This window comes from Pieris brassicae, chromosome 6, assembly GCF_905147105.1.
Source record: "Pieris brassicae chromosome 6, ilPieBrab1.1, whole genome shotgun sequence".
In the NCBI taxonomy this organism is placed as follows: Eukaryota; Metazoa; Arthropoda; class Insecta; order Lepidoptera; family Pieridae; genus Pieris; species Pieris brassicae.
This window is the reverse complement of record NC_059670.1, coordinates 19,727,693-19,753,806: the sequence shown is the minus strand read 5'-3', so window position 1 is coordinate 19,753,806 and position 26,114 is coordinate 19,727,693. Positions and strand designations below refer to the sequence as shown.

The 26,114-nt window shown below is 32.8% G+C and overlaps 1 protein-coding gene across 3 annotated transcripts; it reads right to left on the bottom strand.

The window, feature by feature from the left end:
• Positions 1 to 361: 361 nt before the first annotated feature.
• Positions 362 to 26,114, bottom strand: LOC123710894 (solute carrier family 12 member 9). Of its 3 annotated transcripts, none has more exons than XM_045663190.1 (21): positions 25,906 to 26,114; positions 25,164 to 25,304; positions 23,855 to 23,977; positions 23,007 to 23,141; positions 22,481 to 22,615; positions 21,230 to 21,432; positions 20,915 to 21,119; positions 18,919 to 19,098; positions 17,843 to 17,932; positions 16,866 to 16,981; positions 16,164 to 16,249; positions 14,625 to 14,826; positions 13,726 to 13,857; positions 12,222 to 12,329; positions 10,047 to 10,195; positions 9,603 to 9,794; positions 7,132 to 7,319; positions 6,378 to 6,511; positions 4,758 to 4,858; positions 3,735 to 3,864; positions 362 to 2,778 (listed from the first exon to the last, which is right to left on the bottom strand). In XM_045663190.1, the coding sequence occupies exons 2-21, from the start codon at positions 25,285 to 25,287 to the stop codon at positions 2,698 to 2,700; spliced, it is 2,814 nt and encodes a 937-aa protein (XP_045519146.1). In that variant the 5' UTR covers positions 25,288 to 25,304; positions 25,906 to 26,114; the 3' UTR covers positions 362 to 2,697. The 3 variants fall into 3 exon arrangements, with proteins under 3 accessions (XP_045519146.1, XP_045519144.1, XP_045519145.1); XM_045663188.1 differs by lacking the exon at positions 25,906 to 26,114 and adding an exon at positions 25,570 to 25,675; XM_045663189.1 differs by lacking the exon at positions 25,906 to 26,114 and adding an exon at positions 25,570 to 25,673 and having other exon boundaries at positions 6,378 to 6,499.

Here is a 26,114-nt window from a genome sequence, read left to right as displayed (position 1 = left end):
CATAGCAATTAGCACTTCATTATTTAGCTCATATTCTATTGTAATACGCGAAAGGTTAATATAGAGTAAAACAACAAATCTCTATTATTAAAGCACTCCATGATCTAGGAACCGTTCATTTTGGTCCTCCGAGCCGGATTTTGGCCCATTGGCTTTTTGGCGTCTCTCCACTCGTGACGTTGAGAATTCGAATCACGGAAATGTGACACTCACCCGTACGGTAAAGGAAAACATCGTGAGAAAACCTTGAATCCGAGAGCGTGTCAGGCACACAGCTGTGCCGAGCATCACGATTGATTAAGAAAAATATTTATCACGAAACAGATAATTATCTGAGGTGAAGTATAAATAAAAAACATCATCCGAAAATATTATTTATTATCACATAGATTAATACAAAAACTTACAATTATTGATCCCGTCCATAAATCTCTACACATTTAGTGCCGTTTTACAAATTCTACGTTTTCTTTATTCTGTAGTCAAAGATTAAAGATAAGTATTTTCACTGAAACACTTCGTTATAAAAAAAATTATACAAATTGAAACCGACTGTGATAATCAAATAATTCGTTAAAAATAGGCTATTACAAATCAGTATGTCATTACTATGATATATAGTGTATATAGTAAATGTAGTATATTAAAATGTTTTGTCATATTTATTTATTTGCATAAGGATAAAATTTTCAGAATCTATTCGAAGCTATTACGTTAGGAGGTCTCGATGTTTGGCAAATAACTAATGGCCGTATTTCAAGTCACAATCGCTTGAACACTGTCAAAATTACAAAGTTTAAATAGAAATCATTAGGTTTGTAGATTTTATTAAGAGACTTTCTATAATAGGGGCCCAAGGTAGAGGAATACAGTTGAAATAGAAATAATTATTTGATTTGCAGATTTTATTAATATCCATAATAAAATTCAAAGGAAGATACTTCTAAAATCCACGGCTAATCTGTATTGAAACTGGAGATATAAAGATTATCTGCCAAATCATAGTGAAGAATAAACAATAAGTTCGTACAGATTCTTAAAAGGACGACAACTGACTTGCAAGTCTTTTGGTGGTATAAGTCTCCATGGATGGTATCACTAACACAAACGAGGGCAAAAAATACAGCATAATCTTATTTCACATAAAAGTGTTATGGCTAGGACTTTCAATACAACTATTTATCATTCGATGCGACTAACAATTAAAATTATAAAAGGCCGGCAACGCATCTCCAAAAATGAGACGGAAAAATCCTTATCGACGCCCACGACTATGTGGGCTACCCATTAATTTCCGAACTAATTGGACTTAGATGCCAATTCCTATAAGGTAACGCACTCGCGAGACAATTGGTACCCTTGCAAAACCAAGTTTCTGTAAAAAAAACTACTAGAGATAATTTTAAATGTTTTCCTGGTAGGCCAGGATAACAACTGTCGTCCTATACGAATAACATAAGATACAAATTGTTTAATTGGTATTAATTGACATATAATATATCTTTGGGTGAATCACAAAATACGAAAGACTTCATTTTTATTAATCATAAAAACTAAATGCGTCTTATTGCACTATACCACTCTTTCGTCTCTATCTGTCAAATTGTGTTTACTCTGTGATGGAAAGAGACAGAGTTCTTCACCTTACATTATACAATTAATATAATAAAAAATACGATGAACTTTTTTGAATCTTCAATGTCATTTTAGAATATAATAAAAATATATTTAAAGCAAGAAATTTTATTTTAGACTAATCTGTGAAATTCAGTTATAATAACAATATAAATGCTGTAACTGAATCTTCTGTGTTAAAATTTCCCAATCATCGTCAATCCATTGCGAATGAAGTTGAACTTCAAAAATTAAACTAGATAATATTCATCTCAATATTATGTTAAGGTAACATTTGAAATAAATAATAATACTTTAATTAAATAACTATTTATGAGTCTTATACAAATATAAAAGACAAAACTTCTATAACAAGGGATATTTAAAAACTTATTTTAAGTTGATATATTTGTTTCTTCGGAATCGAATCTAAAATGTGCTCTGTGTCAATATTGTGACGGTGTTATTTAATCACTAATTCGCCTTTATAGGAGATATGATTAAATATTCTCTTAAAATCAATTTTTTTCCGGTTCACAAAACGTTTCTCTTATAAACTAATTTTCAGTCTACATTTACAATTCGATTAAAAAAATAACGTCTAAAATCTTATTCATAAAAAAAATCAGCAAACTAAAGGGACTGATCTGTCGTAAATCAGTTAAAACAGTGGAATAAGAGTGGTTTAATGTAATTTAAGTTTCAAGATGAAATAATTGAAAAGGGAGCGTTCAAGTATTACGTAACGAATTTGGGGGGGGGGGGGTTTGTCATCTTTTAAAACGGTGATTGAATTACGCGTTATTGTTAATATTATTTTCGACTTTCCAGTACTATAGAACACATACTGGTAAGTTTTAGGTATAAAGAGTCACTGGAGTTGGTCACGAAACGTTTGACTATTGGATACAGAAAAGTTATTGCGCGTTTCATGGGGTTGGGGGGGGGTCTAGAATCTCCAAAAATTGCGTGACCTAATACTTGAACGCTCCCAAAAATAAATGTAAAGTTATATAAATACATAAAAAAAATTAACATTTTCAAAAACTGTTACTGTGACAAAAAAATACAGACCCAAAAATATTAAAGAGCTGTGGAGGTTACCGACTTCAGCCCTCGCACTAATATCGTTGGTGACAGATCCTTCGTGAAGTCATCTAAAACCTGTAAAATAAAAAAAAAAACCCATTTATCAAATATTTTATTTATTTTAAATTACCTAAACGTGACAAAAAATATACTTGAAACATACTAAACAATAACATATAATGCTTGTGGAATTAGTGTGTGCAAAATGTGACACACAAAGATAAGAGCCGCCACTAAAGTTACAAACGCTTTAACTTTTGCTCAATACTAAAATGGCATTGGGCTGGCCATGTAGCGAGGATGTCCAGCAGAAAGTGGACCAAACGAGTTACCCAATGGAAAGGACCGTCAGGCAAGAGGCCAAAATGACCTGAAAAGATCAGCTGGCATAAACTGGCACTCCATAGCACACATATATATATATATATATATATATATATATATATTACTAACATAATCTAAACTAACATACTAACAAAAAATCAATATTTTTGTTTACTGTAATATAGCAACTACCAACTATTGTAAAACAGGAAATAAAAAGACTTATTATTATTGTGTTTTCAAATCGGCTTGATCAGTGTAGTTAACTTCTGATAGTGTTGTAAGAATATCTTTTTGTAATCGTTTTGAGGGAAATTAATAACAAAAAGAAAATTTGTTTATTATGGAACATAAGTCACGACATTAAATTTGAAGCAGTAGACATCCCTACTAGCAAAGAAGACAAAGGGTCGGTACCCTTTTAAAATAGCATTAATTAATAAAATATAAACAGATATATAAACTTAATTTAATTTTAATTCACCAAGCATTGGTATCGATATCGGTATCGTATGGATGCATCCCTAGTTTACAGTAATATTAAAAATATTTCGACAAAAAAACTTTTGCAAATTGCGCCATCTATCATTAGCTAACGTTAAACTCTACAATTATAGTTGTTAACCCAGACCAATGTCGATTTTATTTAAATTTAATGAATTGCACAGATCATAAAATATATTTTCTATCCCCCAAAGTCTACGTACCTGAAGATATTGTTCGCAAACGGGTTCATCTGCGTCAGTTGCGTGCGGGGGCAACTTCGGTGGATGAGGTAATTGGACAAATGTGACCGCTGTCCCGTCTTCACAGCGACTCTTGATTATGTGATTTACCCTAGACGAAAATTAACTATGTAAAAAAGGAATTACTCAAAAAACAAAAATTAAGTAATTAGCCTTTTAAACACATAATTATTATGAGGTCAACGACTGATAGACATCTAACAAGAACCTAAAAAAAAGTCGCTTAAAAACTTATTAAGTATACAAGCTTATACTTCTATAATTATAGGTGATCAGGCACAGAAGCCCGATCACCTACTTGCCTATTGGAATAACAAATGATCATGAGACAGATACGGAAATCTGAGGCACAGACCTAAAAAGGTTGTAGCGCCATTAATTTCTTTATTTTAGTACAAATAAAATGCTGATTTTAATATTGTATTTAAGCTATACCTATAATCTTGATATTTCTTATTATTAAGACAAAATTTTGTTCATAGCGCCATCTAGTAACGGTGTTTAATGATAAAGATAAATTTCCTTATTGACTTTGTAATAATTAATTGAACGTTTTTTCATCCTAAAAAACCTACCATTCCAACAAAACTATCTCGTAACTATCCATACTATGTAACATCAATATAATTTGGGATAAATAACAAGCAGAAAAACAATTAAAATTGCGCCATCTGTGATTAGCAACTAACAACTCTTTAAAATAGAATTAAGTTAGTAGTAGTAGTAGTTAGTAAGACGCTAGAAAAAGACCCTGAGTGTAACAGAACTTTAATTTTGAGTTTTAGCAATGTATTGCAGGATTAGTTTGAAACAAACTTATTATTCCTGCTGTGGAACTGTCAAGTTTTTTAGTATTCAGTTTTTTTTAAGTCACATGTATATTAAAAGTAATCTGTTTTCATATATAAAATCAAATAACTCGGAATTTCAATCTCTTGTAAAATCTATACAAAATTCATTTCAAAGATACGTAAAAAAACATACTTTTGCAAATAACTATGCGGTACTCTACTAAACGTAGTCCCATTGTCATAACTGGTCTCTGACCATTGTCCAAAGTCATCCAACGCTGGCCATTCTGACACCTGGAAGTCAAAGTCAAAAATCATTTATTCATATAGGTAACACAATGTACACTTACGAACGTCAAAAAAACCTCAAATCAAGGGCGTAGAACGGAAGAGAAGAACTGGCAATGAACTCTTCGCCACTCTCTTTAATATAATAATAATAATTTACCCTTTATTAATTAATGTATTTTGAGAACATTTCATTATATCGATGATAACATAGGCCGAATCAAAGCATTAACACATCTAGTACTTGTTTTTATATAATATGAAGCAGTGTTAGCCTAGTGCCTTCAGCGTGCGACTCTCATCCCTGAGGCCGTAGGTTCGATCCGGCTGTGCACCAATGTATTTTCTTCCTATGTGCGCATTTAACATTAGCTCGAACGGTGAAGGAAAACATCGTGAGGAAACCGACTTGCCTGAGACCCAAAAAGTCGACGGCGTGCGTCAGGCACAGAAGGCTGATCACCTACTTGCCTATTCGATTAACAAATGATCATGAAACAGATACAGAAATCTGAGGCCCAGACCTAAAAAGGTTGTAGCGCCATTTAAATAATATGAAAAATAATAAAAACTTTTAATGGCGGCTGGCGTGATGTTGTAATATTAAAATTTCGCCCCTTTTCCTCCCTTTGAATTGGAGGATGAAGGATTTTACAGAAATGACTCACGGTGTCCTATATTTTCGTGGATTGTTTGTCTTGGGGTTTTAATTTGGATATTATTGGATATCCCCGGTGTTTGATAATTTTAGGCCGTCCTCTCTATTGAATTTGGGGGTGTTTTTTTTTATTTCAATAGCTTCGCGTACCAATCTTGGGAAGAATCTTTTTTCTTTCGCAAGTACTTTCGGTTGGTCAAAGCGTATGTAATGATTAGGCCTATCTAGTGTGTGTTCACTAGGGAATGCGATCTCGCGTGATCGAGATTGATCCCGTGTAATTTTTCGGGATCAATCCCGAAGCATAATATGACGAGATCCCGTTCGAGATTGACGGGATTGGGCTGCAATGGTCAGCGGTTCCACACACATCCGCTCGGGCCGCTTCACGCGACATTGCACATTACATAGGGTACATTGCAATGGACATTAGATGCCGGTTAGCAGATAGCACTCTTGAGACACTTTAGAAGATACTCTTGTTTTAGAAGTTACTTTCAAAATCACCAATTTTAATCTCCTTGAGCTACACCTACTTTTGTTTTGATTATGCTCATGTAATTAAAATTGTTAGTTGTTTAGTTTGTAATGTTAAAGGATAAAGCCTTTTGTTTTCTTTCAAATAATATTTTATTTTAATTAACCTCACTATCACAAACATGCAGTTTTCATCGTATTCAGTCACGTGAATTATTTATTAAACTATACGTTATAAAAGTTTTTTTTTTAAAGTCTATGTTATTTTCTACATATAAAACAACTTGTTTTCATTAAATCTTAACAAAGATTGTCTTTTGTCAGAATACTTCGTTCATATCCCATTGGCCTATCTAACTTTAGGTAGTAACGCGTCAGTTAAGTACTCACCGTGTGTGTAGTAGCACTGATTCTTAATAATTTTAGTAATTCTTCCAAACGTTCATGGACCGGCCTGGCAGGAGATAAAGAGGGGTTACTCCGCTCTACTGCGCTGTCCATACTCTCCAACTCTACAAGGTATACTGTCAATTGTTATAATGCCAATTTAAAGAACTTTTTGAACACCCTATAGTCACTTAAAAGATTAACATTACATTGGTATATAAAGAAAAACATCTCACCGAGAAAAACCATAAAATTAAAGTAAATGTGATATCAAATAGGTATAACTTATTAGTAATAAGTTAATTTAATACTTTTTGAACACCCTGTACACAACAGGATTGGCCGAATGGCATCAGCGTACGACTCTCATCCCTGAGGTCGTAGTTTCGATCCCCGGCCGTGTAATGGAGTTTTTTCTATGTTCGCATTTAACATTTGCTCGAACCGTGAAAGAATACATCGTAGGGAAACCAGCTTGTCCTAAACCGAAAACTGTGTGTCAGGCACAGGAGGCTGATACACTGATTGTAAACAATGATAACTAAATTGTCAGCTTAAATAAATAAATAATTATTATTTTTATAAATTCGCAACTGATATGTAAATTTTTTATAACTCCATACTTTTGTAGTAAAAAAAATTCAGTTTCAGATAATTTTGACAGCGTACGCGGAAGTGCGCATGACTTACTAAGATCCGAACGCACAATATCAGGGTGGAGTATCTCTATTATGTCTTATTAGTATTGAGTACATACGGTCAGCATAAAGCGGTGTAGCGTCAACAACGTGGACCCGAAGTCTCAAATGTTGCCAGCCGCGGGACGATCGCACAACGGCCGCTAACTGTAACGCGAATAAGGCTCTCACGCTGAAAGCTTCTTCGCGGGATGGGGTCAGAAGCTCTACCAGCCACACATCTATGTATTTTAGGCTCGCTGAGCGTCTGCAAATAAATTTATGATTTTTTTAAACGTAACAATTATTGATATTAGAAAAAAATCAAAGAGAATAGTGGTTTCTCGACTCTTCACCGGAGAGCGACCTGTAGGGATACGTGTAAGCATGAATGTGTCGAGTAAGCGTTTTGATGTATGAAAGAGAATTATGAACTAGCGATCGGCAGTTACTGCGCACTGCGATCGCGTGTGGACGTGGATTAGTATTGGGGAAAATATAAACTACAGTATTGAGTACCCAAGTCCTTTTATTAATCTGCGTATCCACAAGTAACTCCCATCCACAGTTAGGATAACGTAAAATAGAACTATTATTTTGAAAAGATTATACTACTATACCCACGACTATACTTGGAAAAGACTAGATGATACCAGGTTTACTGTCAATTTTGTAAAATAACTTAATTGTATTTATGTTATTTTTAGTTAGAATTTGTCCATGCAGGTCTAACTAAAGGTAAATAAATTAATTAATATTTTTTTTAATAACAATAAGTAGCGGATTTAATTGAAATAAACAGTGAAATGAAATAGACTTTAGAACAAACATTTCGCTTGTATAATCTATGCCATCAAAAACATAACTTGTAAAAAAGTCTCGCAGCACAGTTCTTCTACCGTAAAAAGTTGTAGGATACATGTAATACCAAGTCAGACCAGCTGCCCACTGAAGTATTTCAGAACCAATTCGACTTAGGGTCCTCAAGGAAAGAGCGTACCAATTCTTAAAAAGCCGGCAACGCACTTGCGAGAATTCTGGCAATGTGAGTGTCAGGTGAGCCTCCTACTCGTTTGCCTCCTATTACATAAAAAAGACAGTTTATTCAGTCGCCATTTAAGGGGCTGTGTGTTTCTCTGTCTTAAGTTAATACATAATTAGCTACAACAACATCTAATACTGGCCATATAAATATTAAAAATATTGTATATTGTTTTAAATAAATACTACATGAAATATATGAAAACTGCGTATGAAAACTGCGTGACCACGCACGCACGTAAATCACGCGAAACGTCGGAAAAAAATTTAAATGTTGTAAATAATTATAAGTTTTTAATAATAATACGTTAAAAAAGTGTTTTCTTAATGTGTAAAAGCTATGTTGAAAAAATACAATACTATATGAAAACTGATTGTACTGTACCCTCTGTAGGTGTTTCGTGTTCCATATTAGGGTTGCCTGGAAGAACGCTTGTTAGCGATAAGGCCACGTGTTGTCTAGTAAACTATGTACCTTTTTTATATGTATGTTTATGTATACGGTAACGAAGTGAATAAATATATTCAATAAGATTGTTAATATATGCCAATAAGTTTATATTTATTGGAAGAGCAACAAATACTTTACCATAATATAATATAACTTTTATTTTAATAATTTTATGGTACAGTAAAGGACGACAATAATTGCTGCTAAGACCAGAGTTCCCCAAGGTAGGGTCCATGCCCCCCATTAAGGGTGGGGGGTCAGTTCCAAAATGGACACGACGTTATTCATTCTGTTTTGAATATTGACTTTTTGTGTTTTGTTAATAATTTCCTTGTGATACCTTCAGAAAACCTATCAATTAAGTTTCTTATAAGTTCCGCACGTTGATATTGCAACTGGCGACCATCTTAGTGACGTAGTCGAACTGTCAGTGTCAGTACCGTGCGCATGGTCAGCCAGCGCTTACGCGTATTCAGTATACCTACTACGTGTTTTTAATGCTTTTTATTTGCTTCATCCTGTTTAATCTATTAGTAGTAGATTAGAAGCATAGGAAAAAAATATAATTAAATATCTATAAATATATGTATATAATATAAAACAAATACCTATAATATAACCCTAGATTATAATGTTTTTTCACAAGAGGTGGCAACACCTCACACGAAAAGAAGATTACTGATACAGATTGTTGGTGACATTCAAGCAAATAAATGAATATTATTATTATTAGCTTTTTTGCTGTCTGTACTTTTATGCGGTCGATGACGACACTCAGCTGCTATTGTGACAAGGTTCCATCGCAGTATGTGCGGGCCTAGTAAGTGAACAATTTTTTCATATATGTAAAGACTGAGGTGGTAGAAAGTGGCTGGAAACTGGGTCTCTTTTGGCCCTGTGTTTGTGATGCTCAGCGTTATATGGAAAGTAATTCGGTACAAAGGTATGACTTTTTTTTGCTATTAGTACTTAGTTGATCTATATAATTAACTGGACCACATACCGAACCTATAAAACACCATGTTATTTTTAAAAAAAAGTAAATTTTTATCCACATACCTCTCGACAGCAGCCATGTCAAGCGTATGGAAGTTCCTACAAAGACATATATTCTTCTTGACGCTCAGCACGTCTGTTATTATCCGGACGTACTCGGACGCGGATATCCGGGTCGATACGGATGTCCGAGCCGGGAATATTATTTCACCGGAGTCTAGATCGAATTGCTCCGTTTTGTATGGTGATGTTGGACTGAAATATTTTAAAAAGTGTTTAGTACATTTCCAAACAAACGTCCAAATTTGATGGTTTTTACAATTAAGCGATGACAAATCTAAGTTTTCTGGTCAAATATTTCTTAGTAAAACTTAAATTAATAAAAATTAAAAATAACTTATTATGTAACGCTTTCAGAAATAAATAAAAAAACACTTTTTCGCTTAAGACGATCTTATCTTATCTTGAAAAATCCTTTTTTTTTCTTTTTAACTATTTTAAACTCACTCTCTAAAGAAATCCTTGGGTGTAGCCGTATCTCTGAAGCCTAGGAGTACGGTATCAGGCTTCATAGCTCCTAAACCTGCGAGACGTGTCAACTGCGCTGCACCACTACGGATGGACTCTGCTAAGGAAAGCTCTACAAAGGCTTTCACCTGAAAATATTAGAAATGCTTAAAAATAAACATGACATATGACTTCTCTCTTTGACGTCACTTTAATGGCGTTCATTGACATAACGAGGGAATTTTTTAACGCAACCAATATACAAATAAAGCATTGTATTACATTGATTCCAAAGTATACACTTTAAAATTTTTCGGCTTCCGTCTAGGCAAGTCTGTGGAACATATAGCCTTTCTTTACGTATAGTTATCTATTGCAACTTTCAAAATAAGAGGGAGAAAATAAAATAAAAATTGTGTGTATTATAAGACAAAGTCAATAACTACAGGCCAATTTCCATTCTTCCAGCCATCTCTAAGGTCTTAGAAAACTACTAAATATTAGATTACTAAACTGCCTTAATGAATTTAATATTCTATCAAGCTCACAATATGGATTCAGGCAAGGAAAATCAACCGAAGATGCCATATCTCGATTAACGTCTCTAATAGTATCAAACCTAGATAAGGGATAGGAATGCCTTGGTGCATTTGTAGATTTAAGAAAGGCCTTCGATACAGTCTGTATCTCCTCACTTTTACATAAAATGGAGCATATAGGCATTAGAGATACACCCTTAAAGCTATTTTGTGATTACCTTTCAAGGCGTACACAGAGAGTGAAAGTAGGAGATTACGTAAGTGATGAATTGGAAATCACCTATGGGGTTCCGCAAGGAAGCATATTAGGTCCAACATTATTTTTAATATATATTAATGCATTAAGCAATCTAAAACTTCATCACGGGCAAATATTTTTTCTATGCGGATGATACGGCTGTACTTTTCACAGGGCTTAACTGGGCAGAGGTAAAAATATCTTATAATATAATATAAGTTGGACTGACAACTATTGCTAAGTGGCTTAATTTTAACCTTTTGTCTCTCAATATAGAAAACTAACTATGTATGTTTCAGAATTTCTGATCGAACTCAACCACCTAATGATTTTAAAACTAAAATACATCACTGCGATATGCAAAGAGACAGTAACTGTCCGTGTCTTCCAATAGTAAAAGTTAGCTCTATCAAATATTTGGGCATTCATATAGACGAGCGACTATCATGGTATCCCCATATAGAGTCCATGACTGGTAGATTAAGGAAACTAACATATATATATTTTAAAATTTTTGCGACACATTACATCGGATATAATACTTAAAAGAATTTACATAGCACTTGTTCAGTCCGTACTGACATATTGCATAAACATATGGGGAGCGGCCAATAAAACAATTTTTTTTCAATTGGAACGGGGACATAGGGCTCTATTAAAGGTCATGCTGTTCCGGCCATACAGATTCCCATCGGAAGAGCTTTATCATCTCAGCCAATTACTTTCCGTTAGGAATCTGTATGACCTGAGTCTTATTTTAAAATCACACATTTGATAGTAGGCTGTTCTTAAAAAGAAATAGGGATGTTGTCGTCGGTCAGACCGTTAGGACTGACTGACTTTGCGAGACGCAATATGCAAGGAGACTACATCTATAATAAATTAAATAGGCTGCTTAACATCTACCCGCTTACCGTCTACAATCTAAAAATACGACTAAAGGACTGGCTCATGAACATACCCTACGCAGAGTTGGAGCTTCTTCTGAGGCCTAGTATGTAGTACAGACTTTATTCATTCACTCACTGACTCACTCACTCACACATTTGCACTCACACACTCACTTATGCACTCCAGTGTGTTGCTAACAGTTAAAAATCAATAAAAATAAAGTTAATAGAAGATGTAACTAAATTATATATACATTAAATATTTTAAGGAATGTATAACTAAGTTTGTTATGAAAGAGCTGGAAACCCTGACACAGGTATATTTTTTTACTTAAAAGGGTTCCCAAATCTTACACATTGTAATGAAATTGAACTTAAAATGAATAAACATATTTTATTATTATTATATCTGTAAAATATATAGACTGACAATTATTATATAAATAAATAAATAATGCATTTCTCGTTACTTATTCTAAAAAAGGCTTAAATAAATAATGATACATACCTTAAGATGATCGATAAGCTTGAGCCAGTACTTATGCTCTGAGGCAAGTGGGTCTCCGCTGCCGTCCAATTCACCCACCCTCACGTGACCCACTACGAACAGACCCCCCTGAAGAAATAAAAAAAAAGGTTAAATGTCAATATTATAAGACGTGGACATCTCAAAAACAAGTCAACCGATTCGCAAAAGTTTCATCTCTGTATGACTTTTAGATTCTGAGAAATTTGTACAAACATACACTAAATCCACTCCATCTAAAAGTGCCCAAGCTGGGATGCATTCGTCCCTACGTTGAAGGGATGCTGTCTATCCCTACATGGATCGATGGATCTTCCCTAGTTCTAGCAATCCCGGTCTATGAAGGATACTAAGGATACTTGCTCTGTCAAGTATCGCATGTCGGTAAGCGTACAAGGCTCTGCTGTTACCGCAGGCCGATTGCTGGTGCCCCCCCCCCCCCACGTCATAACTAAGCAATCGTGCCATGGAAGGGATACGCAATGTGTTCACAAAAACATAAATACTTTAAAGTCAACAAGAATCTATCATTATGGGATGAAATTGGCAAAAATGAATCTGAAATTGTATAGGAAAATAACCTTTATATGGCAATCAAGGTTTATAATAATTAACCAAAATCATTAAAAGATCTTCTCCTACTCGATTTTTTAAAATTCAGCTCTATGTACTACTTTTGGACAAATGTATTTTTTCATTAATGTTATAGGCGTAAAACACGTTTTGTAATAATTTGATAACGTATTTATATATTTTAATAATGTGATGTGTAAATAAAATATATATGACTCATAATATGTAACATTGCACGTCATTATGTGACAGAATTTGCGGCTTTAGATTGTATCACTATAACATTTTTGTAGCATATTCTTGCAATTAAATTATTATTTCCCAAGTAGAAAAAGTTAGAAAACCTAACTAGGGAGCGTTCAAGTATTACGTAATGATTTGGGGGGGGGGGGGGGGTTGGTTTAACTCTTGTAACTTGTCACGATGCGGGGTGGGGATTGAATTACGCGTTACTGTTAATATTATTTTCGACTTTCCAGTACTTTACACCACTTAATGGTAACTTTTAGATATAAAGAGCCACTGGGTCACAAAACTTTTTACTATTGGGTACAGAAACAGAAAGCGTTACGGCGCGTTTCATGGGCCCCTCCCATCAAGAATCTTCAAAAATTGCGTGACGTTATACTTGAACGCTCCCATAGACCGTAACTCTCAAATAAAACATTCCAACAAAATCAAATAAAAAACTGATGAAACTCCTTTAATCATTTTTTTAAAATTATATCTTTATTATATCTGAATTAAAAAAAATAGTATCACAAAACTAACAAATTTAAACAAGGTTTTATTAACTTAACTGTCAAGCTGATTTTTTTTATATAAAAGGTGTTGTCTGAATGAGATATATATATTAACTAAATTTTGTGTTTTTAAGTTATCTTAAATCTTGAATGTATCAAAAAGAGTATACCTTTTTCTGGTCATTAACGAAGTCGATGAGCGGTGCTGCCTGACGCGGGGAAGAGATGAGTAACAGCATCTGAGGTCGCCAGAACTTCACGTGTTCTCTGCGAGGATCTAAGAGGAGTAGGTATTTACGGACCTGAAATTACAATGTCTGGTAGAAAAACAACCAGTTTTACGTATGTTTTGTTTTCTGGCTTTGTTTTGAGTATTTCATTTGAATTGACAATAAAATGACGTGCTGACAAAGGTTATGCAAATTCATTAATTTAAAATATCCTACATTGTCGTAAGATTTCTTTCTGAAAAAATAAATGAATTTTACACGCTAAAATATTAGCACGGATCTACAATTATTGATGATTTTCCTATAAACCTCCTCCGATAACCAACTCGTAGGTGCGCGTGCGCATCTCAAACCTGTACGCTAATCTAACTAGCTTAATTAGTGTTAGTTGTTTTTAGGGAAAAATTAAAACATCTCAAAATCATTTCAAAAATGATACCCTGATGATGTAACTTTGTCTACTTTCAGGGAGTAATCAGGAGTAGGGAGTACTAAGATGAAAAAATATGGCTTCTAAGGCCTACAGAAAAATAGTTTGATTGCTATTGAAACTATATATTTAAATTGATTAGATATTCTCAAATACGGACCATAGTTTCAGAGAAATTTGTAGACATACTAAGAAAAACACTTTTTGAATGGAGTAAAATTTAGAATTGTGTAAATAATTATAAGTTTTAATAATAATACATAGCATTAATCCGTTCAAAAAGTGTTTTTCTTAATGTGTAAAAGCTATTTTAACAAAAGACAATACTTTGTAGACATACACTTGCGAAATAGCACACGTACATACACACGTACGTATTATTATTGTATAAATAATTAACATTAATTACCTGATGAAAGATTAGAGCCTGACTGAGACTGCCCCACTTCGGTTCAGACGCAGCGGGCGACAGCAAATGCAACGCGACGACCAACGAACAGCACGCAAAGGCTACGGCGCTCGCGTACGCGGGACGTAGACCGAATATTAGCGCGGCACAACCTACCAACCCGATCAGGGAGGTCAGCCACGAGAAATGCTTGAAAGTTGGCCTGAAAGGTATTCATTATATAACTAGCTGCCCCGGCGAACTTCGTTTCTCCTTAATGTGGTTTTAGTTAGCCTTAATACCGTGACACGAAAGAATAATTTCACTGTATTATAGTCACTATAATTTGAATTTGATTTACACTTCGGTCTAAGTAACACGTGGTTGGCTATGCTAACACCAAAAATTCAAAAAGTAGAAATAATTGAATTTCACGGTATTTCGTTTATTACAAAATAAATTTAATTTATACTTTAGCGTCAATAACACGTGGTAATCATAATATTGAATTGTAACTTATATGACACGTTTGTCGGTTTACCATAGCAGTGCCATCTATTGATTACTTACTCATTCCAGTCGAAAAGTATCGACATCTGTTAGAATCTTTTGGAGTTAACAGATAATTGTGACTGTCAATTAATTATAGACAAATAATTTGCAATAAAATAAAATTGCGACTATAATTAAAGATCTAAGCTATCCTATCTCTTAAGTTGGACCAGACGGCTCACGGTGTGTGCAATTTAATTTAAAATCGGTTAAGTAGTTTAGGAGTCCATCGCGGGCAAACATCGTGACAGGAGATTTATATATATTAAGATTTAAATAGCGGTTAGTATATGTTTAGCAATCGTTGGAAGGATTCCCAAATGTGTAGGTTTTTTTTTAAATGTTCTTTCTATAAGTCTCGATTTAGGCCGGCAACGCAATCGTACCTTGTGTCCATGGGTGGCACATATCACTAAACATCAGGTGAGGCTAGTCGCTTGCCCCCTGATTTATAAAAAAATATAAATATATATTATTCAACTGCGTTTGTAACTGTTCGTCTATATAACTTTTCAACGTATAAGTTAGTTTGCCATTTTAATTGGCTGATTTGAGGTGTGCTATTAAAACTGTTTATTATTAAATATAAGATACAAATATCACTTATTCGACGTCATTAAATTTGTATCTCATCGGCAAAGGTGACAAAAACACTCGGTACTCTTTTAAAATAGCAAATCATCATACAAAATGGCAAACAACACTTATTTTAAAACAAATATAGCAATTAATTTGAAGCAGCCTGTCTAGCTCTAGTACCAGGCCCTTTAACAACTAGATAATCTTTTAAACTTTATAGTAAGCCTTTTTACACAGCTTTTCTTTCATACATTTCTTAAATTTTTTAAAAGCCAGAGATAAAAGAGCCTCTAATGTCTTTTTTTCTATAATTTTCTTTTCTGCATATATATATATATATTGAATATTATAAAAGTTAATTACGTCTAGTATAATTTTGTCTATATTTTTGTATATGTATTAAAAACATTTCCATTACGAATCAGTTACCTGAAGTTAGGCGCAGAGGCGAGATCTAGGCCAAGACAGGCAAGGTTAATAGCGAAGTAACTTGTCATGAAGAGTACTGAATTCACCTGAAACATACATTGATGATAGTATTAAGAATAATAGTCCAAGCCGGTCTACTGGTCTCCAATAGAACAAGGAAACGTAGTAGTTTCTCATTTTGGAGTCACATTTTTAGTAACAGCTTTAAAGTCTTTTTTATATAAATCATTTATATGTGTACAAAATTATGTGTGAGTGATACAGTGTAAACTCTATATAACGACCCTCGAACTCTCTAAAGCTTCGAATTAGATTGGCTTTAGTTGGCTTAGCTTGTTTCCATACAATGATACACTCTACATATCATTACACCCACTCTCAATAACGACAACAATTGAGTAATAAAGTACTTTTTAAGTTGCTAAAGTGAGTAAAAACTGCGCAGCTGTGTACGTTCTTTTGTCCCTTTATTACAGTAGCCCGCAATAAATTGCTAAGTAATGAGTTATTTTGTTTACAAATTGGGATTGCTTGCATGTGTAGACTGTTGTTGACCATGACCAATAAGTAGGAGTCATGGATTATCTATACGTTTTTCTTCTCTCCATTTAACGACATCTCTCTATAACGCCATAAAATGTACAATCCCTTCAATGTCGTTATGTAGAGTTGACACAGTATTTTATTTATATTTATAGATACCTGAGCAATAGTATTGAGTGATCCCGTAATAATACCAATTTGAACAAGGAACCAAGACATTATCACAGCCAAGACGGGATTGCCAGATCGAGGCACCATTGGACGGAGGATAAATCCTGAAATAGTTAAAATAATGATAGATAGATGAGATGATGATGATGATGAGACACTAAGAGTGAATAAATTTAAGTATTTTTCGCTTTGGAATAGTATTTGTATATTGTACAAGCTAAGGTACATTTTGGTCACTCAAGCTTTCTTAGTTGTATAGGGTGTCTCAGTAAGAGTGCACTTTTTAAAATTTGATTTTTTTTTTCACCTCTGAAATTTTGCCAACTCTGTTTATTTAACACTTTCCGAAAGAACAACGCGTTATAATTGTGAAAACTCATTACAAAAATGGGAAACGCTGAAACCGCTCGCAAACTTAGCCAATTCTTCAGCCAAGAAAGAGCACCAAATGTGTCAACCATTCGTAGTGGTCAAAAAATTTGAAGAAACTGGATCAATTATGGATTATTAGAATCCCTTGCGTTAACGTACCGATCGGTCTCTTGAAAACATTGCTGCTGTAAACGAGAGTGTCGCCGAAAACCCGAAAACATCAATTCGACATCGTTCTCAATATGTTCAAATTTCACGAAAAAGCGAATTTTGACTAAAGACCTTCTTTACAATACAAAAAAAAAAACATCACAACTCTGTCATAATATATAGTTTTTATTTTAAAATAAAAAGTGCACTCTTACTGAGACACTCTTTATAAGCGTGATGAACCGTGAAGTGTACGTGGACGTACGTACATTTTACAAGCATAACGATTACCTATGTATATAAGTACCAAGGCTCGTACAGTTTGATCAGTTGTAAGCGTGATGATTTCCTAAATCGAATATATTTTATTCGAAAGAGTATAGTATTGATTAGTTATAAATATGGCCACAAAGAGCTTCTCAACATAAAATTTTTAAACTCACCAAAAATATTATCTTTAGCTAAAGCTTCCAGCACCCTGGAAGCACCGATTAGATTCGAGAGTCCAGCAGAGAAAGTCGCCGTAAGCATTCCTATAAGATAAATTTATTTCATTAAACTACTTCTACTTCGGCTACTTCTAATTAATCTGCGATATTTATTTTAAAATAAGTGTTGTTTGATGATTTTCTATTTTAAAGGAGAGTTTTTTACGATGGCTTTTTTTCTCGGCCTACACCTCTGTCTTCTTCAAATTTATTGACGTGGTATAAGTGATACCTGTATCTTGTATTCCATAATAAACATAGTCTTTTGTTAACATAGCTTTTACACATTGAAAGAAAACACTTTTTTTACCGGATCGAAGCAAGTATTATTATAAACTTATAATTATTTTATATAATTTTAAATTTAATTTTTTATCCGACGTTTCGCGTGCGTGCGTGTGTGCGTACAAAATTATAACTTTATAATAATACGTAGCTCCAATCCGGTTAAAAGGTGTTTTCTTTCATAATAAACATATTTTATTTTGAACTTATATGTCAACACCTTATTCAGTATTTATATTTGAATTTTCTATTTTACTGTAAACTATATTAGATTTTGACGGTTGTCTAAACTTAGAAAACAGCCATTAAAAAATCCTGATAATTCTTGTAATTAAAATTATCAGGAATAACATTAGTTTATTAGGTTTGAAGTTAATAACTTGTATACATAAATCGAAGCTTGCACTGGATCAAACAGGGGCAAAAGAAGGAACGTTGAAAAGGAGTATAAGCTTTTATTATTATTATTCTAGAGTAAAGGAGATCGTTATCCGTGAAGGGGTTCGAACAATGGTATTGATGGAAGCTAGGATATTAGGAAACAAGAAAAAAATGTATTCAATGTATATAACTAATCTAAGCTGAATAACACTTATGTAATGGTTTGAAATTAAACAAACATTATTATTATTCTAGAGTTGGATTCCACAGCGCTTAGTCTGACTTAAAAATGGATTTCAAAAGTTTTGTTTCTAAGAAAAAATACTAAAAAGCTTTGTAAGAATAATGTAGAAGATTGAACTCACCAACGGCAATAAAAGGCGACCATACATTAATAGGTAGCAAATATACGTAGTTATTCTGAAGCAGCTCCCTCGAACAAGTCGCTGCAGTTAAAAATGTCAACGCGATGTACGACAACGCGGTGAAAAATAACGCAGTAAGGGTACCCAGAGGAATACTCCGCGATGGAGATTTAAGTTCACCTGAAATTAATTTATTATTTATATATACACTAGCTGCCCCCGCGAACTTCGTTTCTTCTTAATGTAATTTTACTTAGATTACCTTTTTAGAATATACCAACATGGAACATTTTGCTATGTTACCCCAGAGAATGTTCGGTTTTCCGGAATGAAAACCTATTAGGTTTTTCTGTGAATATTTCTCTACATAATCCTCAATTCTAGTCATAATTTTCGATTAACAAATAAAATATAGAGGTTAATAGAAGAGGGGTGAAAATTAAGGGTTGTATGTAGTTTTGTATGTTGTATCATAAAAAAATTAATGAAATAAATTTTATCCAAAAAACATAAACAATTTTTTTGGGGTGGACACCCCTTATGACTTAAGGGTTTGAAATATAGATAGTCGCTGATTCTCAGACTTAATGGACTGGATAAAAAATTTCATCAGAATCGGTCGAGCCGTTTCGGAGGAGTATGGGAACGAACATTGTGACACGAGAATTTTATATATATAGAGATAGTTTAACAGTGTTCGCTTCAGCTTGCCAGTGTCTCATCCCCAAGGTTCAAACCCCGGCTGTGCACCAATGAACTTTCACATAGAATTGTTCAAACGGTAAGCCTTAGACCCTAAAATTCGAAAGTGTGGCACAGGTGGCAGATCACCTACTTGCCTTTTGCAAATAATCATGAAACACATACAAGAATCTGAGGCTCAGACATAACAGGGTTGTGGCGGTTTTTGTTTTTTATATAGTTATATAGTTTAAAAGATTGATTTTGTTCGAATGGTGAATAATATCAATTGGATAATAACGTAGAAGTAGTGCTAACAAATTATGAGAAGGACATTATTGGCAATTAAAAATGAGTCTTATATTCTATGATATAAAGCTACAATTCCTTTTCAAACTATTAAACATCTTAATTACTATTTATAATGGATTGGTCGCGTGATTGTGTTTGGTAATTAGTCTCTGGAATCTATACTCGTACATTACGATTCAAAGGTATATTAATATCCGTAGCGCTTTATAACCTGCATCATGAGCACCCACAATACACAACCTCACACATACCCTGGCTTATACAGTATCAAACAACTCGTCCGAATTAGGTATACTTAGTTAAATGTATTGAATATTTTTTATTATTTTTTTCCTTTGGTAAATGTTTAAATATTTAAATTTACTTCTTTTGGCGCGGGGACAAAATGGTGAGAGTAAATTTCTACGATGCGCGCACAGCGTTCCAAAAAACGACACCCGCACACCGTCACAAAAAGCCGACACCTTAGAGTTAATAGTCAACATTTTAAAATGATAAATGTCAATTTCTTTAATTATGTAGAAATATATTTTTGTGATATTTACATAAACTTTATTTAACCAGATAATGCGTTATAATAAAACTTTCTATGTATTGAATACCTTTTTTTTATTGATATTGTAGTTTTTTCTACGCCAAAGAAGTATAACTTACCGGCAAACTTCTTAAGCATTAAACAAGGGAGTGGGGGAAAGTTTGCGCATTGCACACAGCGCGGGAAACAAACGACAACTGATTTACCAATCACGCGATCGAGACGTCCCTCTCTCGCCCCCCCCCCCCCCAGTGCTACATAAAAATCGCAAGGACATTTGTTCAAGATGTTTGCCGGTATCTATACATAGGTACACACCTGTTTTTTTATTTGTAAATATTATGTATACCAGCTTTAGTATAACTGTTTTTCATTATATATAATTTAAGTTAGCTGTATAATTACGAAATAACTAAATACATTTTATAAACTATTTGTCAACCTATTCACAATATATTTTGTACTTACCACTCATATTGGCCCCCGCCATTACACCAGTGACTCCAGTGAACAAAACGCCGAATACAGACGCAAAATCCACTAGCTCGCCATCACTTGTACTATAATCCCTTCCATACTTGGGATATAGGTTTTCATAAAATGTGTTCACACTGAATCCTGTGTATTTGAAGCTAGTTGCGTTAATAAGAGTGTTTGTTTCTGGTTTTTCTATCTGAAATTTGTACTTTTTATACGCCTCAACAGAAAGCAAATTCTTAATTACAAAAAAGTGTTTTAGTAGTAAATAACTTGGCGACTAAGATAAAAAAAATACATTCTTACCATTCCAGGCGTAGTAATGAAGAAACTCAAAAAGGCACTGGCCAAGCACACAACCATGGTGACCCAAATGGCTAAACTGGTTCTAGCAAAAAGCGAAGCACCAGCCAAGGACACACTTAGGCCAATTGCGTTCAATACAGAACGGTAGAGAAAACGGTACCAATCTCCGTTTGGTAGACCTGGACTGTCTCCTACAAGGTAGCCTGCAAGGATAACATTATTTCAAACGATATGAAAATATAATTATGTTTTTTTATAAGTAGGGATGCATACGATATCTGTATCAGCGATATTTTAATTGCCGATTCAAATTTCTAATGTAAAGTAATGTATACTTGTTTGATCTAGTGCGTTGAAAACTAGACACGAACTTTCCATGCTCATACGCTTTGTCCCCGCGTAATCCATTTCGCTTGACACTTTAGGTGGCTTTTAGCTGCCATCGCGTAGTATCTTTTCGATACCAAATTGAATAAAATACAGACTTACAAAAATCTTATCAATGTTAATTTTAATTATTAACTTTTTTACAAAGTATTGTATTTTGTTAACATAGCTTTTACACATTTAAAGAAAACACTTTTTTTTACTAATTATGTAAAATAATTATAAGTTTATAATAATACATAGCGTCAAGCCGGTAAAAAAAAGTGTTTTACTTAATAATTAATGAATTCTTAATTTTAATAACTAGAAATTCATTCAAAGTTTGTATTTTTAAGTTTATAGTTTACAATACAAATTAAAAACTTTAACCAAACTTGATATATTTTACCCTAATTTAATTTTAATTCAATAAGCGTTGGTATTGGTATCGGCAAAAAGGCGTATCGATGCATCGCTAATTATAAGTATTTTTTTATTTAACTTTTAATTTCTAATTATAGTAACAATCCTATTATAATCAAGAAAATTTTAAACCTTTATATGCTTCTAATATTGATGAAACTTGCAACAGCAATTCCTAGGAATTGCGAATGTTAATAACACATATGTGTAGCAAAATGTGTTTTTATACTCTTAGGTGTAACTGTACCAGTTGTAATATTATTAAGACAAATTTTGAAATTATTCTTCTTTTCTCTTCCGTTCTACACCCAAAATTGGAGAACTGGCAGTAAATATAAAATTAGAAGCATTTAATGTATATTTCTATTTTTAACGTTCATAAGTGTACATTATGTTACCTATATGAATAAATGATTTTTGAATGGATGAACATTTTTTAAAATTATATTATATATTACTTACCATTCGGTCCAAAGTTTTCCACCAACGCTTCAGTACACGCCGAAATACAAAGCGCACTCGACACTACATTAGCAAAGAAGAATAATGTTCCTATAGCACCACCAAATTCTGGTCCTAGGGTCCTACTTATCATAACTGAATTTGGAGTTAGGTAAATATATGATGTGTTATATAATCAAGTAAAATATTGTACATATATGTCTACAATGGAGCATACGGCAGCACAAATCATAAACAATTAATTGGTAAAAAAAAATTATATGCAAGTGGATATGTACATAGCTGTGTAGATTTTATGGCCATTTAGTTTTATAGAGCAAGTATATTTGTGAAATTTGATGACGGATGAACCAATGGATGGTTCTAAGTATGCACAAACACAGAACACTTACCAATGAAACAGTAAAGCAAACTAAGGCCAAGACCTATGTAAAGGGTAGATTACACATACATTAGATGTATGTATTTAAAGATAGCAAACAGTTTTTAATATGAAGTCTGAAACATGATATTATTTAAAGGATACAATAAACTCCTCCACCTTCCACAGCACCATTGGTAGATATGGCACAAATAGACATTACAGTAAACCCTACTATGCCATAGGCGAGAGCAAACTGAGCTAATGTAACTAGAGTACCAGCATTGCCTACTAGGTAACCTGTAAGTTTGAGTAAAATCTAAAGTACCACATATTTATTTATTTGCTTATCAATATTCCTACAGCTACTCACTGAACAATACATTATACACAAAAGCTCAAAATGGAATACACATTCAAACATAAACATAACTGTTAACAATTTTACCTATATATAAAAATAATAAATTCTAATTTATAATATGCATTGATACACTTAATATAAAGGAAGAATAACAAAGCCAGTATTAATAAAAGATACCAGAGATTTTTAAATTATTATTTAAACATTATTTTGTTACATTAAATATATCTATTAGCTGGTAATGTGTGTTAGAATCTAAAGGTACACAATATATGACTGAGTTAGTAGTTTGTATTAGAGTTTTAGATCATACTCTCTTTCCTTTTCAACACATTAACAGACCAGGCCTGGTTCTTCTTGGGTTCATTTTAGATAACAAAAATCCAATAGAAACAGCCATTGAAATCTGACACCTTTATATATATAGTAACATACACACTAAGTACACTCATATAACCCAAAATACTGTTACTATTTCACTATTATGGCTTTCTTATCTCTCTTTCACTGTCCTGCTGTCACCCTATATTTTAATATAATTTTCGGTCAAAACACCACTACACCTTCAGACAAAGCATTGGCTTACAATAATAAAAATTGTTCTCAAATTGTTACAAATTAGATAACTATTAATAGTAATAAAACTTACCCATTCTAATAAATATAAGTGCACTGAACATAGAAAGCACCACTGGACAGAAGACACCAGCGAAAGTACCCACTTTTTTGACACCAGGGGCTTGAGCACGAAACTCGCCAAACTCCACATATCCTATTGAAAACAAAATATAGAATAAAGATTGATCCAAGATATTTTCCAAAATTCTATTTTGTAAAATACACAGAAATGTCAAATTTTAAAATAAAGGTAGATATCTCTTTAACATTAAAAAAAATATTTAATTATTTATATTACTAAAACCATGATAAATGTTACAAAAAAAAATGTTAAAGAGACATTTATTCTTTTGAGATATTTGTGAATTTAACACAATAGAATTTTGGAAAGTAACATGAATATATTATATATAACATAATTTATAAACTAAATGGTGGCTAACACTACAATAAAAGGTATTTATATCTTGAAATATTATTTACAAGCAATTTCAAGAAGCAGTAACATTTAAGCAAAGATTTTTAAGAACAATAAAACTTAACAATACCACTAGTTTTCTCAACCATGACGCGTATTTACAAATCAACTACAATACTAACAATGATAAAACTGACCTCAGTAATTTTTCTTAACCTTCAAGCATAAATCACTTTTTTTAGTTACAAAACAATTAGGTTTGAGTAATCTCGTTAAGTTGGGTACTAGATATCTGGCTATATAATTATATATTTTAATAACAAAACAATTGATAAGAATATATAAATATTTAGTGAATTTCTAAAAATAATTATTTATTAATTATATTTATAACAAATTTAATGTGCATTTTAGCATTTAAGATACAGGCTAAGACTAGTTTAAATGCTAGTGCACATAGAAGTATATTATGTATAAGGTTAACCAAAATGAATATTGTATCTCAACATTTTGTTGACTATTTTATGTTTACAATCTTTAGAATGTAAGTACAAAATGTAATGATTTTTGATTCAAATAAAGTAATTTTAATTTAAATGGCAAATGTTCTAAAAACGACCTAAATAAGTAAAGCTTAAAATACTTACAATTAAATAAAAAATAGTATGAAAACTCGATATATAAAGTGGGTGGTAGCAAGATAAATAATAACTAAGTTACATGACCATTTATTTGGTTTGATAAAATTCAGATATTTATACTAAATGATCCTGTTTTAATTAATTAACATTTCACTATTCCCTTTATTTTATTTAAATAGATAAATTATTAAAATAAATGTTATTGTAATTAATGTGGTTTCATTTAGTATAAAATGATAAGCACAGTATTAACTAAAAATATATAGTAAGCATTGTTTTACCCTCTGCCATTGATCTTGGTGTAGCTGACCCACTACCAAATCTCATTCTTAACTTATTCATTAGACTTGGTGTGAAGCTTGATTCATTTACACTTGGCGCTAAAGGGTCCATTGTTTCCGCCATTATAACTGGCTTTGTCACTGTAAAATTATTTAATTAAGTAATTTTTCTCAATTTTAACATTTCCAGTATAAAATGTTAACCTGCAATCATTTTTAAATATTACAATTTAGTTCTTTAAAACTCATATGCATTTCTTTGAACTTTTATAGTATAATTATTATTTCCCAATAGGTATTAACACAGGGCTCTAAAGTAACTAAACCAAAGAAGTTTACTGCAATTTATTATATAAACATAATTATAACAATTACTATATAAAACAAGATTAAAGCTTCAACTTACTGAGGTCAAAATCCCCCATTGCAAAGTAGGATATGAGTAATCAATATCCGATAATGTTTAACAATGTTTACTAGACTTAGACAGCTGCCAGCTGCTAAAACAATCTAGTAATAATAGCTAAACCCACGGCAATATGATAATACGTCCCACTTTACAAAATGACCTCATTCATACTGTTAATTGAATAGCAAAAAATACAATAACTTTAATTTATAGTAGACTTGTTCATACCATTTGATGATGTAGACAGTAGAGGCAAAGAAACCATATAAATACAAATAAAATGACCTACACTCGTAAACTTAAGGTACAGGAGTGAAACACAATACAACTCACAATAGTTTAATCCCTGTTGTCTAATAAAATGTAGAAAGTCTGTGTTAATGCATATTCATTTGGAAGCGAGCAGCATTCAATTCCTGTTATGTTATTTTTTTAAATATATACGAAATTAGTATGGTTTTGCTTTGTTTTCGAGACGCCCAAACGGAAACATCAACACAAGTCACAAAAAGCAGTTAGTTACAGAATCACGTCAGATATGA